The 20,502-nt window shown below is 40.2% G+C and overlaps 1 protein-coding gene across 8 annotated transcripts in view; it reads left to right on the top strand.

Annotated features, from left to right (window-relative positions):
* Window positions 1-20,502, top strand: part of LOC126282552 (crossover junction endonuclease EME1) — a 203,966-nt gene that overhangs the window by 144,374 nt on the left and 39,090 nt on the right. For 7 of the 8 annotated variants that reach the window (XM_049982205.1, XM_049982203.1, XM_049982202.1 and 4 more), the window contains exon 6: window positions 16,506-16,679. The exons of the other annotated variant lie outside the window; for it this stretch is intronic. In XM_049982205.1, coding sequence (XP_049838162.1) covers window positions 16,506-16,679 — 174 coding nt within the window. The remainder of the gene's footprint in view (window positions 1-16,505; window positions 16,680-20,502) is intronic. 8 annotated transcript variants of the gene reach the window in all.

The following is a 20,502-nucleotide window of genomic DNA, read 5'->3' as shown; positions in this document are numbered from 1 at the left end:
ATTGTCCTCAAGTACATCGCCCTTGTATAAGCCTTCTACATACTCCTTCCACCTTTCTGCCTTCCCTTCTTTGCTTAGAACTGGGCTACCATCTGAGCTCTTGATATTCATACACGTGGTTCTCTTCTCTCCAAAGGTCTCTTTAATTTTCCTGTAGGCAGTATCTATCTTACCCCTAGTGAGATAAGCTTCTACATCCTTACATTTGTCCTCTAGCCATCCCTGTTTAGCCATTTTGCACTTCCTGTCGATCTCATTTTTGAGACGTTTGTTTTCCTTTTTGCCTGCTTCATTTACTGCATTTTTATATTTTCTCGTTTCATCAATTAAATTCAATATTTCTTCTGTTACCCAAGGATTTCTAGCAGCCCTCGTCTTTGTACCTACTTTATCCTCTGCTGCCTTCACTACTACATCCCTCAGAGCTACCCATTCTTCTTCTACTGTATTTCTTTCCCCTATTCCTGTCAATTGTTCCCTTATCCTCTCTCTGAAACTCTGTACAACCTCTGGTTCTTTCAGTTTATCCAGGTCCCATCTCCTTAATTTCTCACATTTTTGCAGTTTCTTCAGTTTTAATCTACAGGTCATAACCAATAGATTGTGGTCAGAGTCCACATCTGCCCCTGGAAATGTCTTACAACTTAAAACCTGGTTCCTAAATCTCTGTCTTACCATTATATAATCTATCTGATACCTTTTAGTATCTCCAGGGTTCTTCTACGTATACAACCTTCTTTCATGATTCTTAAACCAAGTGTTAGCTATGATTAAGTTGTGCTCTGTGCAAAATTCTACTAGGCGGCTTCCTCTTTCATTTCTTAGCCCCAATCCATATTCACCTACTATGTTTCCTTCTCTCCCTTTTCCTACACTCGAATTCCAGTCACCCATTACTATTAAATTTTCGTCTCCCTTCACTATCCGAATAATTTCTTTTATTTCATCGTACATTTCTTCAATTTCATCATCATCTGCAGAGCTAGTTGGCATATAAACTTGTACTACTGTAGTAGGTGTGGGCTTCGTATCTATCTTGGCCATAATAATGCGTTCACTATGCTGTTTGTAGTAGCTTACCCGCATTCCTATTTTCCTATTCATTATTAAACCTACTCCTGCATTACCCCTATTTGATTTTGTATTTATAACCCTGTAGTCACCTGACCAGAAGTCTTGTTCCTCCTGCCACCGAACCTCACTAATTCCCACTATATCTAACTTTAACCTATCCATTTCCCTTTTTAAATTTTCTAACCTACCTTCCCGATTAAGGGATCTGACATTCCACGCTCCGATCCGTAGAATGCCAGTTTTCTTTCTCCTGATAACGACATCCTCCTGAGTAGTCCCCGCCCGGAGATCCGAATGGGGGACTATTTTACCTTCAGAATATTTTACCCAAGAGGATGCCATCATCATTTAATCATACAGTAAAGCTGCATGTCCTCGGGAAAAATTACGGCTGTAGTTTCCCCTTGCTTTCAGCCATTCGCAGTACCAGCACAGCAAGGCCGTTTTGGTTAATGTTGCAAGGCCAGATCAGTCAATCATCCAGACTGTTGCCCCTGCAACTACTGAAAAGGCTGCTGCCCCTCTTCAGGAACCACACGTTTGTCTGGCCTCTCAACAGATACCCCTCCGTTGTGGCTCTACCTACGGTACGGCTATCTGTATCGCTGAGGCACGCAAGCCTCCCCACCAACGGCAAGGTCCATGGTTCATGGGGGGAGGAATTGTACACTACCTGACCAAAAAAAGGGGGGGGGGGGGGTGAAGCATCCAGAAGATAAGATTAGAAGTGAGTATCCTTTGTTTCAAGTACACGCCATCGGTGGTTAAGTAAACAATTAAGAACTTCAGCTGTGGCAGGTATAATAGCCATCAGAGTGCATTGACTTTTGTTGCCAATCCTGGTAGCATACATAAGGGGCATGAACAGTGTCAGATGTATCCAGACTGAGATTTTCACTCTGCAGCAGATTGTGCGCTGATATGAACCTTCCTGGCAGATTAAAACTGTGTGCCCAATCGAGACTCGAACTCGGGATCTTTGCCTTTTGCGGGCAAGTGCTCTACCATCTGAGCTACCAAAGCACGACTCACGTCCGGCACTGGCAGAAGTAAAGCTGTGAGTGCCGGGCGTGAGTCGTGCTTGGGTAGCTCAGATGGTAGAGCACATGCCCGTGAAAGGCAAAGGTCCCGAGTTCGAGTCTCGGTCGGACACACAGTTTTAATCTGCCAGGAATTTTCAGTGTTAGATGTCTTTTAATCAGTGTGAAGGACATGGAATTGGAACATATTCAGGCAAGACAATGTTACATGATAGTAAAATGGAACAGTTATAGCCGTCCTTAAGATGTTATTTGTTATATGGCTACCAGTTTCGGTGCACCATCTTGTGGCCTTAATTGACACTAAGGGGGTATTTGTATTTATTTATTTATCCTGTGGATCACACATTGTACAAAGTACACATGATATAGGACAAGTCATTCTTCTTAACAAATATGTAGTTTGGAGAAAGAAAAAAAAATAGGCAATGGACTGCCATTTAAAAAAATGTACACAAAATTGTTCATTGATGAATATAGTAACTTCACATACAGAGAATACAAACAATTTACATGTGGAACTAAGAACATGTAGGCAATGTAGTGCTACTTTAAATTTACACAAATAATCACTGAGATTACAGAATAGTGAAAATGTCAACTGGAAACACAACAGAAGGACAATGTCATTTAAAAACTACTTTAAACATGAAGTTAACATTGAGATTTCACAGACAATTAAGTTTTAATACTAATAGAATGTGTACTTGTACATTCATAAAGCAAGTTGAAAAATTTTGGGAAGTGAAACTGAAACGTAGTTGTGTATAGTAGAAATTAGGTTATTATTTTGCCTACAGAATGTTTTACTCTAATCACAGTATTTTACAAATGAACTTTATAATTTTTCATTTCCAGGAATTCTTGTACTGAATAGAAACAGCGCTTTGTCAGAAATGCCTTTAGTTTATTTTTAAATATTGGATCTGGAGCAGTTTTTATTTGTTCTGGAATTTTATTGTGTAATACGACACCCAGATGAGTTATATACACTCCTGGAAATTGAAATAAGAACACCGTGAATTCATTGTCCCAGGAAGGGGAAACTTTATTGACACATTCCTGGGGTCAGATACATCACATGATCACACTGACAGAACCACAGGCACATAGACACAGGCAACAGAGCATGCACAATGTCGGCACTAGTACAGTGTATATCCACCTTTCGCAGCAGTGCAGGCTGCTATTCTCCCATGGAGACGATCGTAGAGATGCTAGATGTAGTCCTGTGGAACGGCTTGCCATGCCATTTCCACCTGGCGCCTCAGTTGGACCAACGTTCGTGCTGGACGTGCAGACCGTGTGAGACGACGCTTCATCCAGTCCCAAACATGCTCAATGGAGGACAGATCCGGAGATCTTGCTGGCCAGGGTAGTTCACTTACACCTTCTAGAGCACGTTGGGTGGCACGGGATACATGCGGACGTGCATTGTCCTGTTGGAACAGCAAGTTCCCTTGTCGGTCTAGGAATGGGAGAACGATGGGTTCGATGATGGTTTGGATGTACCGTGCACTATTCAGTGTCCCCTCGACGATCACCAGAGGTGTACGGCCAGTGTAGGAGATCGCTCCCCACACCATGATGCCAGGTGTTGGCCCTGTGTGCCTCGGTCGTATGCAGTCCTGATTGTGGCGCTCACCTGCACGGCGCCAAACACGCATACGACCATCATTGGCACCAAGGCAGAAGCGACTCTCATCGCTGAAGACGACACGTCTCCATTCGTCCCTCCATTCACGCCTGTCGCGACACCACTGGAGGCGGGCTGCACGATGTTGGGGCGTGAGCGGAAGACGGCCTAACGGTGTGCGGGACCGTAGCCCAGCTTCATGGAGACGGTTGCGAATGGTCCTCGCCTATACCCCAGGAGCAACAGTGTCCCTAATTTGCTGGGAAGTGGCGGTGCAGTCCCCTACGGCACTGAGTAGGATCCTACGGTCTTGGCGTGCATCCGTGCGTCGCTGCGGTCCGGTCCCAGGTCGACGGGCACGTGCACCTTCCGCCGACCACTGGCGACAACATCGATGTACTGTGCACATACGGTTCACGTCCACACTGTCGCGGCATGCTACCAGTGTTAAAGACTGCGATGGAGCTCCGTATGCCACGGCAAACTGGCTGACACTGACGGCGGCGGTGCACAAATGCTGCGCAGCTAGCGCCATTCGACGGCCAACACCGCGGTTCCTGGTGTGTCCGCTGTGCCGTGCGTGTGATCATTGCTTGTACAGCCCTCTCGCAGTGTCCGGAGCAAGTATGGTGGGTATGACACACCGGTATCAATGTGTTCTTTTTTCCATTTCCAGGAGTGTATTTTTGGTATGATGATGTCCTTGAAAAAATTTGATGGATATTAGATTGCCCTCTGGTATAATGAGCGTGTATATCATTGTTTTGGATTAATTTGCCTGTTCTTGAGAGGTATTCCCTGCTGAATAGGATTGTTTCTTGAATGAGTAGGGATGGGATGCTTAGAACATTAAGTTTTATAAACTGACATTTACAGGATTCCAGCTTTTTGAGGTCACAGATTATCCTCAGTGCTCTTTTTTTGTAGTTTAAATATATTTGTGCTGTGAGTTGAATTTCCCCAAAAGATGATTCCATAGTGGAGCAATGAGTGGAACTGTGCATGGTATGCTTGCATTAGTGTGGATTTACTTGTAGTAGATTTTAGTATTCTTAGTCCATAGCACAATGATGAGAGTTTCTTTGATAAGTTGTTTATATGTGTGTCCCATTTTAAATTTTGTTGGACCCATAGACCCAAAAATTTTGTTGGATTTACTTTTTCAATTTTATCATTATTTAACTTTACTTGGATAGTTTTTTGACTAGATGTGGGAATTAGATGGAAGTTGATACATACAGTTTTCCCACTATTAACAATTAGGCCATTTTTGTTAAACCACTCAAAGTTTTTTCATAGAGTTATCAGATATTGTCTGAAGGGATTCAGGGCCAAATCCAGTCAACACTATGCATGTATCATCAGCAAACAGGATAGTTTTTTGTGGGCTTATACGTTCAACAAGATCATCTGTGTAAATGAGGAAAAGTAATGGCCCTAGAACAGAACCCTGGGGAACACTATATCTTATTGTTCTTTCCTCCGAGAGGAAAACTGTGTTATTTATTTTATTCTGTACTTTAATATCGTATTGAAGTGATACCTCCTGTCTGCGGTTTTGTAGGTAAGAACATAGCCAGTTGTGAGCCACACCTCTTATTCCCCTTTTTTCCAATTTAGCAAGCAGTATTTTATGATCTTGTACATCAAAGGCTTTAGAGAGATCTAAGAAGATACCTGCAGCTATATGATGTTGGTCAATTGATTTCAGTATGTGGTCCAACAGTTCAAAAATTGCTGTCTGGGTGGATAAAGATTTACTAAAACCATGTTGTTGAATGCTGATTGGTGCGTGGTTTTTTACGAAATTTATAAGCCTGTCATAAAAAAAGTTTTTCCAGGATTTTTGAAAAGATGCTTAATATGGATAATGGTCTATAATTGGATACTAAATCAAGGGAACCTTTCTTTAGTAATGGTGAGACTTTAGCTATTTTGAGAGCATCTGGAAAAATGCCAGTTTTTAATGATTGATTGTAGATGGTTGATAATGGCTTTACTATATGGGGAGAACACACCTTTAATATGATGTCAGGTACTTCATTGTAGCCACTAGAGATTTTATTGCATAACAATTTTATTATGTTCATAATTTCACCAGGGTTTGTTTCATAAACAAACATTGTAGCATTAGTGCTGTTTGACGTATTGGTGGAATTGAAGAACGATACCTTGCAGTTTGCCTGAATGAGATCTTCTGCTAGTGAGGTGAAATATTCATTGAACTTGTTTACAACTGTGTATGGATCTGTGACCTTAGAGTCATTAAGTGTTAGAGAAATGTTTTCCTTTTTAGTTGTTGAACTAAAAGTTTCTTTTTTAAAAACTTTCCACATAGCTTTCATTGTGTTTGAAGAGTTTCTTATGAAACTGTCATTCCATAAAAGTTTTGCCTGTCTAATCACTCTAAGATAAGTTTTTTTGTAGGCTTTAGAATAGTCAGAAAATTCTTCAGTGACTATGTATTTTTTGGAGCAATATTGGAGAAATCTGTTTCTCTCACTAGAAATTTTGATTCCTTTTGTTACCCACGACTTTCTATTTTGATTACTTGAAGTTTTTGTTTCAAAAGGAAATGCTGTATTAAAGTAATAAAGGAAGGTGTTATGGAAGCTTAAGAACATATTATCAACAGTTGTTTGCATGTAAACACAGTCCCAATTTTCCTTAGCTAATACGAAGTTAAAAATCCTAATATTGCCATCTGAAAAGTTTCTTCTTTGAAATACTTTTTTGGGGCTGATTTTACTATTTTCCATGTTAACACTCAGTAGCTGAGCATCATGGTCACTGTATCCCATGCTCAGTACTTCGCCAGTGAATTTGTAACAAGTATCAGTTATGAAGATTTGATCAATTATTGAATCAGTATGCTCTGTTGATCTTGTTGGAGAGTGTATTGTGGGGATCATATTAAAGGATTTGGTCATGTTTAACAAATCAAGTTTAGCATTACTGTTTTTTGATAAATCAATGTTAAAATCGCCACAAAGTATTATTCTCATATTTAATGAGCTGACACTATTCAGCAGAACTTCTAATTTGGTCATAAAATATTACTACTTGGTGCTCTGTATACATTTATAATTATATAGTTTAGTTCAGGCAGCTTAACCATAGAAAGCTCAAATTCCTTATCTCCAGATAATGCAATCTGTTCATTTAGGCCTACCTCATTGAATTTTATCTGGTCCTTTACAAATATAGCAGTACCGCCATGTGTGGAGAAATTCCTACAATAGAAGCTTGTTAATGAGTGCCTTGGAATAGAGGTTGACTGAATTTCTTCTTTAGACAGCCAGTGTTCGGTAATACATATTACATCTGGATTTATTTGAGACTGAAGTAACACTTCCAGCATTTGAATCTTATTTCTGAATGACTGGACATTATGGTGTAATACAAGAAATGATGGACTTTGTGACTTTTCAGTTAAGGGTTTAATTAATTTATTTTCTAAAGGTATTTCTAACACAGCACTTACCTTAAAAAATTGGCCGAGATTTTATTTTTGTGTGTGGCTTCTTGCACGCAATTTTCAGTAGCAGAGATGGTTTTGAGTGGTTGACACAGTTCTGCTTCCATCAAAGCTTCTGTTTTTGGCCTAAACCATTTTGTAATTTGTGGTTGTTTGGCGATCTTGATACTTGGGGCTGGTTTCTTCAGGATTTGATTTCGGAGTTTTTCTACTATTTGGTCTTTTCCTAACATATTTAAATGTAGTCCATGAGCTGTATGAAATCTTCTTCCTAAATTGTATGTATCAATCATCTCTACATTATGAAAAGTAAAACATATTTCTGATATCAGTTTGTTTGCAATGCAAATTTTTTGGTTGACACAGGACCAGGAAGGCAAATCATAACGACGAGGAATGTTAACAACGAGTACATTTGTATGTAATAGGTTGTTTAAGCATTCCTTCATTTCTTTCTCAAACCCTTTTGTTTCATTCCTATATATATCGTTTGAACCAGCTAGAAGAACGACAAAATCACAATTACTTAAGTGAGATACATCAGTAAAGTTTGTTAGTTTATTTAACTCCAATCATATAAATGATTCGTCAGTGGCCAACATCTATGAAATGGTTTTTGCAGACTTCCTGTAACAATAGTGTTGTCTCCAACCATCAACTACCAACTCAACACCATTGTTACAGGTAGTCTGCAAAAAAACAGTCCACAGTTGTCGTATAAGACTGGAGTTAACCCCTCAGTGTCAGTTGAATCCGAAAATTGGTGCAGTGAAGCACTGAAACTGGTAGCCATATAATAAATAAACTTGTAAGGATTGCCGTAGGTGTTCCAATTTATTATGTAAGTGAACAGCCAAAGTCCCTCAATGCTACATGGTGTATTCTGATGTGACATTGGCCCACTGTTGGCACAAAATGAGAAAATTGCTCTATTATGAACTAAGCACACCATATCCGCTTCGCATCTGTGCCTGTCATCTGAGAGCAAATATAGACTCGCTGCTATATTCTGTATCATACCACGTCATTGGCCAGTGCAACAGCAGCTGGACTAGGGAACTACCACCCACTGTGTTGATTACTGTTAACAGCAGAATACAAATGAGTGCACTTGGAGTGATTCTGTGACCAGGAAGCTCAAGACTGCTGATGATTGGCATAACATTGTGTTCAGCTTTAAATCGCAATTTGCATTGTCTTGGATGACTGTATTTGCTGAATATGGTGGCAACCTGGGGAGAGGTCCCATTCTCCCAGTGTTCAGGGGTACAGCAATGATTACTGACATCATGATGTGATAAAACATCTGGTATGATTCCAAATTGTGACTGGTAGTGAATGAGTGAACTCTGATGGCACAGTGTTAGGTCACAGACATCCTCATGTAGTACCTCTCATACAACTGTATAGTGGTGCCATTTTTCTACAGGACTGTGCTCATCCATGCCTGGTATGTGTCTCTGTGAACACTCTATGTGATATTGAGGTACTCTCGTGCCCAGCAAGATCCCCAGATCTGTCCCTTTTAGAACATGTGTGAGACCAGCTCAGATGTTAACTCTGTATCAGTTCCAGTAGCCTAGATACCAAGGACCAGTAGTGTCATATTTCAAGACGAACTTGAATCTTTCAGGAGAGGATATAATGGCTTTATGACAACCTTCTCACCTGAATTGGGGCGTGGATCCAGGCCAGAGGAGGTTCAGTGTCATACTGTTAACTGGGCTCAACTGCCCCATTCTTTGTAAATTTGACTCAATATTGTAATCGCCGAAATAACTCCGCACACCCTCTCAACCTTTGAAGTTTAATTTTGTTTTCTCCTTCACTTCTGGTTGGTTCACTGTTTTCTCGAGTGGTGTAATTAGCACAGTACAAGCAGTAATCATAAAGTTTTAATTATGACCTCAAAAAAATTAAGCTGTGATGATAAAACATGGCGTGATGCTAGTCCTTCTGTAAGAATTCACCATAATTTTTTCCAACATTGGATGCCTTGGCAGAGAACTCAGTTGTAGAAGTTTGTATTTAGATTGTTCAGGAAACAATCCACCTCAAAAATATTCCTGTCATCATTCTGGAAAAGCTTACCACACAACAGGTTTTTTTCTTGTGAGGAAAGAGGAAGAAGTCACTAGGTATTAGTTGTGAGGTGATGGGGGTGACAAAAAATTTGGTAGCTGTAGTATACTTTGCGCATAGGTCTTTTCACAGATGCACGCATCTCTACTAACTTTGCCTGTCCCCATTTGCCTGTTCTATTTTTACCTGGTAGTGCAATTGCCTCCTTTGCTTCCTTAGCATTTTCAGAATTTCAGTCTCGCACAATGTTGGTTGGGTCGTCACTCTTCCTGTCGTTGGTGAAATCGCATTTTCACTGCTTGGTTTGCTCCTTCGTCTTGGGGTACTACTGATACACTCACTCATTGTTATTACCATAGGTAGCTAAAGAAATCGTCTTGGTTGACGTGACACAGGTACAACATTTCCAATGTCCTTCAGCTACACAGGCTTTTTTGTTGGGTGTTAGTAGTCACTGAACAGTGCGAGTGGTGACCTTTGTCATGTTTAAAATGTTGTGCGAAATGATGAACTTTGATCCATTACTGATTTTTACTTTTCCCACTATTGTCTCAGTTGTGATTTGCCACACCAGGTCCTCCACTTTTCTTGTGATTCCTGGTTCTTCTCAGAGAATTGGCCTCCCACTCAGTTCTCTTTATTCTTCAGGCTTTTAGACCACATTGAAAGTCTCTGTACAAGCTAACTATTGTGTCATACAGTGGTGCATTGTTGCCTTTCAGTTGCACCAGCTCAGCATGGATTTTTGCAGTATTACTCCCCTTCAAATGCAGAAGAAGAATTTCCACATGAACTTCACATCAGGGATATTTTTGGTGAAAATTTAGGCATATATGGAAAGGATGGGCTAATCAGAAATTGGGGTGGTGTATTTGTCACAGTAGACATGAAACTCCATTCCACCAAGATAGAAATTGCAGCTGCTTGCGAGATCATTTGGACAAAATTCGATATCAGGAGTGGGCATAAAATTATAATTACATTCTTCTGCCAACGCCAGGCTCACCACTTTAAGTAACTGAAAACTTTATAGAGAAACTCAGTTCTCTAGTACATGGTTTCCCCAGTAATGATCTTATCATTGGAGGTGTCTTGAATCACCCAACAATCAACTGTGAAAATTACAATTTTGTAAGTGGTGATAGTGAGAGGACATCCTATGAAACATTGCTAAATGCTAAAAACTACATTAAACAAAGTTTAGAACCCCACTCATTATGTAAATGGATTAGATGTAATGCCCACAAATAGAAGTGACCTTGAGAATGCTCACATCTGTGCTGGTATCAGTGACAATGAAGTGGTTGTAGCAACAATGAATACCAAAATACAAAGGCCAACTAAAACAAGTAGAAACATTTGTATCTTCAGTGAACTAGGTAAAGAAGTGTCGTCTTTCAAGAGGAACTTGAATCTTTCTGCTCGGGACAGGAGCATGTACAAGAACCAAGAACTATACCTGAAGTTTAAAAGAATAGGTTACCATGCACTTGATGGATATGTACCCACTAGAACAGTACATGATGGGAGGAACCCTCTGTGTTATACAGCAGGGGCGGCCAAGATTGCAGATTGCCTGCCTTGCCCAGCCATGAGAGAGAAAGCGCTGAGTGTGACTTCACATTTTCCCATCTTCCATGCCACACTGTCCGAGTACGAGGAGGGGGAAGAGGGTAAAACTGTGAAAGTGCCACATTTAGATGGCAGTGCCGCTGCACTGCGTACAACTTGGTTTCACATTTCTCAGCAAAATAGGTCACAAAAAAACAGTATTATTAGTTACTTTTGGTGCATTTTAGACATTACATAATTTTTATCTTATACAAACTGCCGGCAAGCGGACAGTCGCAGTCACAGAAATATGTTAATAAAAATATTGTAGCACTTTTGTAACCTTATTATGGAGATGTGGAAACTCTACCTCAGGAGAGCAGTGAAGACATCCTTGACAATTTTAACATGACTGGGATTATCTTGCAGGTCAGTCAGTTACATCTGCACATGCACAGGAGTGCTTTCAACTGCAGTGGCAAACAGTCTCATAAACATTTGTAAGATTGGTAATGCCCTCAAAATCTTTATAAAACTATCCTTGCAATTCTTTCAAGGCCACAAGAATTCTTCAGACCTTTCATTTTCTTTAATGTCAATGATCTTAGGGAAATGGATTGTCTTTGTCTTAATGTATCCCTTCCAATACGATTTTCTTTTTAAACCAGCCCCATCAAATCAGAAAGAAGTTTCCTTGCAGTGTCTTACTCTGGGCGGTGTGCAGTCAAGTTCCAGTCTGCATGTTGTAATTTTCTTTCCTGTACCTTCATTTCGAATGTTCTAATTTTCATTCCTGTACTCTTCTTTCCTTCAAAAACTTAAACAGAAGCTGGTTTTAAATCAAAAGATTGTTCCAGGAATGTCCCTTGACTTAACCTATGTACTTTACAATGACGCATGAAGTCTCCATACTCATTGTTCGTTTCCAGTGAGAACTGTTGCAACTGACAATGGAATAATGTTTGTGATTTCAGAAATTTTACTATTCCTACCATCCATTTCTTCACGTAAAACAGGACTCTAAAGAGCTTTTTTATGTACAAAACAACGAATCTCGTATGTCAATTTTCCTAACTTTTTGCTCTTTCATTGCCAACTAGACCCATAAATTCTTTCTGCATGGTATTTTAATATTGTTTCATAGCAAATATCACTACCTGCCACATATGCGAATTGAGAATTCTAATCCCTCTCTTCTGTCATTGCCATTAATTTTAAAGGATTCTATGATAGACCGCTGGAGTGCCTCCTTTGTGCAAACAGCCACTAGATCAGTGAACATTCTTCATATCACAAACAAATAGTGTAGATTAAACGGCTCTGACAGCACTATTCTGCCAAACTGAAGAGACTTGTGCCAAACAAAATATGTTGCGCTGCAGTGGTAAATGAAATGTTGGGCTGTTCTGAGTACTTGTGAGAAGCACCGAGCAAAGCCAAGTGACAGGTCAGGCTTGGCCCGCACATGCTGCACGGATGAAGTTTGGCAAGCTGTGGCTGGCCCAGGTATACAGTCTCTGTAAAGAAATGGAGACTACTGCATAGCAGATGTAAAACTAGGCATAGCACTGTAGTTAGGTGATATTCTGAATGAAATATGTTTGGCCATAGTGTGAGCAATGTGTGTGAAGCCTCCATTCAGCCTTAGTGGAATATTGTCAAAAGGTCTCCCACAAACCTCAAAGAAATTCCTGTCATGTGTAAAGGGTTTTAATGGCACTAAGGGTACTGTCCAGTCACTCAGAATGAGACAGGAAGTGAAATTTATGGTAGCAAAGCTAAAGCAGAAATTCTTAACTGTGTTTTGCTCCTTTGCAAATGAGAACCCAATAATATTGCTACAATTTGATTCTCATTGCACTGAAAACATGAGTGAAATAGATATTAGTGTCAGTGGTATTGAAAAACAGCTGAAATGTTAAAATTTAACCAAAGTGCCTCGAACAAAAAACCAACCCTAGTTACCGGATAAAGTCACAAATCACACCAGTCTACAAGAAGGATAATACAGACAACCCACAAAACTACTGCCCAATATCTTCGACATCTATTTGTTCTGAACTCGAACATATTGAGGTATCTTGAACGGAAGGACCTTCTCCATGCCGAGAAGCGTGGATTCCAAAAACATAATCATCTGAAACCCAGCTCGCACTTCTCTCACGACATACTGAAAGTGATGGATCAAGGTATTAATGCAGATGAAATACTTACGGATTTCACTCAGTACCACATCTATGGTTATTGAAGTGACCAAGAAAGTCTCATTTCCAAAAGTGCAATGTCCCATCAGGACAGTGTTGATTCTGAGGCAGACTTATGCAGGCCATTTCAAAGATAACACAAAGATACCACTCTGTGGAAAAAGTTACATCTGCACTAAGATGACACTAGACTACTTAATACTGGAGCCACACAACAACTATATATATAAGAATTTGGACAAACTCGACTGGAGACGAACTGGCTGAGTTACAGTTGAACAGTCACGTTATCCTTGTGATCCATGGCACTTTAGCTCAGGGAGAACAGCGCTCATGCCACTGGCAGTTGGGTGGCACCAGTCGCTGTCACTGCAGCTGTCAGACAAGGGGCGAAGTTCTAGTGTGAACATCGAAGCCTGAAATGATTGCCCCTGTGTGGTATTGATTGGCTATGACTCCACAGTTATCAAAAGTAAGACTGTATGTGTTACCTATCAAAATTTGTGACTCGGTTGGAGGTTTTCTTTATTTGGAGAGGACAATGCAACTTACGTTGACTAGGGCATCATTGAAAGTTGTAGAAGTAACTTCAGATGTTCCCAAGGAAAGTGTGTTGAGACCTTTATTATTCAAGTTGTCTATTAATGATCTTGCAGACATTACTAGCAGTAACCTCAGACCTTTTGCTGATAATTCAGTCATCTGTTATGAAGTACTGTCTGAAAGAAGCTGCAGACCTTGACAAGGTTTCAAAGTATTGCAAGGATTGGAAACTTGCTCTAAATGTTCAGAAAAGTAAAATTGTGCACTGCACAAAATAAAAAAAATATGTATGTCCTATGACTACGATATCAGTGAGTCACAGTTGAAATCTGTCAACTCACTACGAACACATAATCTCAATCGCGGGTAAAGCAGTTGGCAGACTGTATAGTACCGGGGTATCAAACTTCAAACTTTTTATTTGTTCTCATTGAATTTTAATTCTATTTTCAAATTTCTCCTTTGTTTCCTTCACAGGTTGCTCAGTGTACAGAATGAATAACATTGGTGATAGGCTACAACCCTATCTCACTCCCTTCTCAACCACTGCTTCCCTTTCATGTCCTTCAACTCTTATATCTGCAGTCTGGTTTCTGTACAAATTGTAAATACCTGTTACCATAAAATTTCTGCAGGGCCTTGATTTTTCTGCCTATTTGATCCTTTGCTGCCTTCATAATTTCATTTCTTAAAACTGCCTTGAGCAGTTAGTTTGACAGTCCACACACACTGGAAATATTTTAGACCTTGTAGCTACAAACAAACCTGACCTTTATCACCAGTGACATAGCGACAGTTTATTATATATTTTTATTTTATTTTTTTTAATGTGGTGGTCCACAGATAATAAAAAGACTGCAGCCTACTTGGACTACGTTTTCATTCTCAAAATTGTGATGGCGTCACCACAGTGGCAATGGTTACTAAAGTTAATATATCTGTCCAAAAGGCTAGGAGAGTATTTATGCTGAAAATTTGCAGATAAGAAGTTGTTACCCTTCTATTTAAGACAGTGAATGGGCATCTTTTTTAATTCCATTATGATGGACATAGAGAAATTATGAGAAAAGTTGAAACTGAAGTATGTGGGTGAGCCAGTGTATTAAGGACAAAAAAGACTCAGCATGGTTTAATAACAAAATTTGAAAATGCTGAGAAAGCAGAGGTCATTGCATTCTCAGGTCTAAAAAAGATTGTGGAAATGTTGACAACCAAAGCTACTAGAAACGTGTGTGTGTGTGTGTAAAGAAGATTGATGTATGAAGTATACAACTTCCACTGTTATACCTTAGCGAAGGATCTTGCAGAGAAAATTATGGTCTAACATAAAATCACTAAACAGATTGAAAGTTTCTATTCAGTCACTTGTTGACCAGTCTGGTTTGGCAATAGAAGGCAGCAAAACAAAAGCAGAAATTTTAAATGTTGCATTTAAAATTGTTCACGCAGGAGGATCATACAGCCATACCATTCTTTGACCACCACACAGACTGCTGTATGAAGCACTTAGAAATAGGCAACCCTGGCATTGAGAAGTAATTGAAAGAGTCGAAGACAAGTAAGTCGCCAGATCTGGACAGAATCCCAGAGAGAACAGTACAGGACTGACCTCTTATTTAGCCTTTGCATGCCACAAATCTGTTTTCCAGCTCAGAGTCCACAGCAACTATTAAAAAGCACAGGCAACTCCTGTATATAAGAAGGGAGAGAATGGACCTGCAAAATTACAGACCCGTATCCTTAACATCAGTATACTGCAGAATTCTGGAACATATTCTTCCAGAAAGCATTTTGCCATAGTGCCCCACTGCAGACTGTTAACACAGTTCTGAGCACATGGAGTATGTACGCAGGTATGTGAATGGCTCAAAGACTTCTTATGTAACAAAACCTATTAAGGTGTCCTGGATGGTGAGTGTTCATCAAAGACAAGCATATGGTTAAGACTGCCCCAGTGTAGTGTGAAAGGACCAGTCCTGTTATCTGTGTACATAAATGATCTGGCCAATAGGATGAGCAGCAATCTGCGACGGTTTGCTAATGGCGCTGTTGTATATGGGAATGTATCATATTTCAGGGGCTGTAGAAGGATACAGGATGACTTAAACACGAGGTCAATTGGATCCGATAAATAGCAGCTTGCTCTAATCGTAGAAAAATGTAAGATGATGCAGAGGAGTAAGAAAAAGAATCCTGTAACGAAATGGAGTGAACACATAAGGATGGTAATAGGGAAGGTGGTTGGTTTATTGGGAAAGTTTTAGGAAAATGTACCTCATTTACAAGGAGACCACATATAAAACCCTTGTGTGACCCACTCTTGAGTACTGCTCAGGTGTTTGGAACCCTCACTAGATCAAATAAAAGGAAAACATTGAAGCAATTCAGAAGCATGCAGCTATGTTTGTTACTGATAGGTTAGATTAGCAGGAAGTGTTATGGAGATGATTCATGAGCTCAAATGAGAATCCTGTGGGGAAGACTACATTCTTTTCAAAAAGCACCAGTGAGAAAATTCAAAGAACAGGCATTTGCAACCAACTGCAGAATGATTTTTCTGCTGCTCACGTTTGTTTTTGCAGGCTTCAAAAGAAAAACAGACATGTAGTGCATGTCCTGACAGTGGAAGGAGTTCAGGGAACAAAAATTCATCAGAGAATAACTCAAGTGTACAAAGAGCCCTGCAAGTCAGCTGCAAGAGTCCACAGCAGAGCCTAACACTGTGTGCCTTGTCTGGCGTGCTGATGAAACCTCAATCGCTAAGCATGTGGCAATGTTTTAAGTATCGAAGGTTTCAGTTACTGCAGAGTTGTTGAGAGCAGAACTCGCCTAATTATAGATGAAGTAATAATGTAGAATGTGCAATTCAGAAACAGTGAAAATTTTCCTGATTTCAGACTATTAAGGTTGTTGTGGATAATGCACTGATACAAGAAAAGTTTGGAGGAGCTCTGTTGTCTGCCTTGGAAGAAATAGAGGTAGAACGTTGTATGCAGTCACAGCCCATCCCAAGCACTGTTACATGGCTGCGCCAGATCATCGAACACAGCATTGACGAAGACAGCCAAAAGGTGAGTCAGATGACTGAAAAGTCTATTGTCATTATTAGAAAGGCTCTGTTAGTAAAATGTTAAGACTTTGGCTCAACCACATAAAATTCAGGATTTAGCTAGACATTTTGAGAGCAAGTGCTTGTCTTCAGTTAAAATACACAGTAATCTCTAAAAGAAAGAATAATGAAAATAATGAATGAATAATTTAATAATGAAAAAGAAAAAATTACTGCAAAACCATCAGTCATATCAGACTTTGTCTGAATGTGAAGAAAAACAAAAACCCATTTTTACACACACACACACACACACACACACACAGCCACTGTTGTCTTGGGTGTCATTTCCCCACTACAATGAGTAGTGATATCAGGTGAGCTGGGTAGTGAGTGTACAGAAGATGATTTGGACCTACCAAACACCAACAGTACCTACATTTTGACAGCTGCTGCCCATTTGACACCAGAAAGCCCCTTCCATACAGTCTAGTCACTCATTGTTGGATCTGCATTGACGAAAAATACCTCTTCAGATATGGCGAGGGCCTGCCTGAGGCATCCATAGACTTTAGTTAGCCTCCCACATCTTGTCTCGAGTCAGGCCGTCACCACCTTCTCTCACCATCTCGCCAGTGACCTACCATGCCCACAGTCCAGCCACAAAGGAGCATGCCATTGTGACTCAGTACCACCCCGGAGAAGAGCAACGGAATTGTATTCACTGCCAGGATTTCAGCTACCACTCATCATGTCCTGAAACCAGAAATATGCTCTCCACTAACCTCCCCACACCTCCCACAATAATATTTTGCCACCCACCAAAGCTACACAGTATCCTTGTTCATCCTTATTCCTTCCCTGCCTCCAGCTGTTGCCCCATAGCTCATATCCCAGTGAAAGACCAAGATGAGAGACCCAACCCATGCATCTTCCCTCTACCACCTACTCCATCCCAGTCACATGCATTCCTTACCTCATCAGAGGTTGGGGCCATGTGTTAAAGCAGCCGTGGGGTCTACCAACTTAACTGAATCACTATAGCACATCCTGTGTGGACATGACAACTAACAAGCTGTCTGTGCACATGAAAGGCCACCACCAAACTATGGCCTAGGGACAGTTGGACCATGCATTTGTTGAGTATGCTGCCCAACATGAACAGCATCTTCCCCCACCCCTACCCCAATAGCCCTTCCCTTTCTCACTCCACACTTATTCTCTACCCACACTACCTACCCTAGGTGAGAGAGCTACTCACCACAATGGGGTCACAGTACCTGGAGAGTACAGTAGCCACATTTGTATGAGTTGCACTTGTATGAAAATGTGTTTCGATGTCTCTTCATCTGATGCACTTTTTCAGATAGCTGAAGAGTATCCTACAGTCTACCTTTAAATGCACCTGCCAGCTACTCGTGATGGGTAGCAATCTTTCCTAATTTGTGTTGTTATCGTTATTCCAAACCATTTTGTCCACTGTTTACTTTACATTAATCAGAGACTGTTCAGTCCAACAGATTTGCTGTTTTTTTATGTAGTTAAAGTATCACCTATGTTTAAAGATTCTTGCATATTTTACCTGAAGATGAAAGCCAGTTCTCAAAATGGATCAAAGGACATGTGATATCATCAGTTTTATGTGGTAGTGCCAAAATTTTAATATTTTACTCACCTTTGAAATTGAAAATTTCTAGAATGGTTCTTTCGTGTTGGTATTCTCCCTGTTCCCAACTGACTGGGAGGCACAGGAGGAACGGGTACAGTTGAACCTGAAGTAACAATTAAGTCTACATTAAAGTTCATTTTTGGTGAATTCAGAGTGTGTTTTCAAGTGTCAAGTGACACAAATGGCATAATGCCTGGTTTTGACTTCTTAGAAAGTCCGCAGCCCATGGTCTACTGGTTAGCAAGGTTGCCTGTAGATCATAGGACCGCATTTCAATTCTTGGCTGAATCGGAGATTTTCTTCACTCAGAGACTGGGTGGTTGTGGTGTCCTAATCGCTTCATCTCACCTGCATTGATTGCCAAAGTGGCATCAAATAGAAAGACTTGCACCATGAGGCCGAACAACCCCAGATGGGCTCTGCCAGCCATTAACACCATATGATCATTTCATTTAACTTCTTATAAGGCTGTCATCAGTTGATCCATTTGAAAAGAAGGGAAATAGGCAATTATAAAATACATAAAAACTTTGAGGACATGTCGTTAGTCATGCCTTGTGTAGCTCAGTCAATAGAGCATTTGCTCACAAAAGACAGAGATCTTGGGTTCGAGTTCCACTCTGGCACACAGTTGTAATGTGTCAGGAAGTTTCACATCAGCACACAACCCACTGCAGCTTGAAAAACTTCATTCTGGAAACTAAAAAATTACATTACGAACTCGAACCAACTTCTACATAAAGCTGCAGGTACTCGAATATGTACATAGTGACTGACCAAATGGATATGGACAACACTTCAGTTAAAATTTTGAAAATAGAGCTATCTGAATCACTTAAAATATGTTGATTTATCACTACATTTCAGCTATTGCCATCAGATGCAAAATAACTCTCAAAACAAAATTCAGAATCAGTTTCATTAAAAACTATACCCAAGCAGACTCATTGAGGGGAATGTATTTCCTTTATTAATACCTTAGTAAAAGTACAACTGAACAAGCCACACTAGGCACTTCAAACTCATTGGAAGACCTGAAGGCTACAGTTATAACATAAAGCTTTCAACTCTTAAATCACAAACATAAGATTGAAAATATCCAGTCTTAAATTCATTGTAATGGTATGTCTTAAAATCTACATCTACATGACTACTCTGCAATTCACATTTAAGTGCTTGGCAGAGGGTTCATCGAACCACAATCATACTATCTCTCTACTATTCCACTCCCGAACAGCGAGCGGGAAAAACGAACACCTAAACCTTTCTGTTCGAGCTCTGATTTATCTTATTTTATTTTGATGATCATTCCTACCTATGTAAGTTGGGCTCAACAAAATATTTTCGCATTCGGAAGAGAAAGTTGGTGACTGAAATTTCGTAAAAAGGTCTCGCCGCGACGAAAAACGTCTATGCTTTAATGACTTCCATCCCAACTCGTGTATCATATCTGCCACACTCTCTCCCCTATAACGTGATAATACAAAACTAGCTGCCCTTTTTTGCACCCCATTTTTTAAAGTTATTTATTTCATTAGTCATTCCTCTAAGGACCACATAACTTACAAACATTATGAGAGTTCATGCCATAATCCTATATAACTTGTTTGCTTTGGAGTGATTGCTCCCTTCTGATGTAAATAGGGTTCTTGCCTTTGGAGGATCTTAAGTTTGGCATCAGTTTAACAATTTCTTAACACCACCCTCCCTCCTTTATCTGGATTTTGCATTGGCAACAGCACAACCAGATTACTGTATCGACCCAGCATTACCACAGGCTAAGATTTTACTATCATTTTAATATTCCGAATATTTTTAATGTTTGATTCACAATTTAAAAATTGTAAGCTCATGCTATTACTTGCTTAATACCAGACATTGCCCAGGTATGTATTTATTCCCCTCTTCTATTAGTCAAATTCCTTCCCCCCCCCCCCCCCTCTCTCTCTCTCTCTCTCTCTCTCTCTCTCTCTCTCTCTCTCTCTCTCTCTCTCTCTCTCTCTCTCTCTTCTCTCTCTGCCTGTCTCTTCCTCCCCCTGTCTCTGCCCATCTCTTGCTCTTTCCCTTCTCTGTTCAACTCTTTTCTCTGTCCATTTTCTTCTCTCCTCCCCTCTCCCCCTACCTCTTCTGTGCCCATCTCCTCCTTCCCCCTCTCTGTCTGTCCATCTCCTCCTCT

The sequence above is a fragment of the Schistocerca gregaria genome, chromosome 1 (assembly GCF_023897955.1).
Source record: "Schistocerca gregaria isolate iqSchGreg1 chromosome 1, iqSchGreg1.2, whole genome shotgun sequence".
Taxonomy (NCBI): domain Eukaryota; kingdom Metazoa; phylum Arthropoda; class Insecta; order Orthoptera; family Acrididae; genus Schistocerca; species Schistocerca gregaria.
The sequence above is the reverse complement of the archived record's forward strand: the minus strand, read 5'-3'. Positions and strand labels throughout refer to the sequence as shown.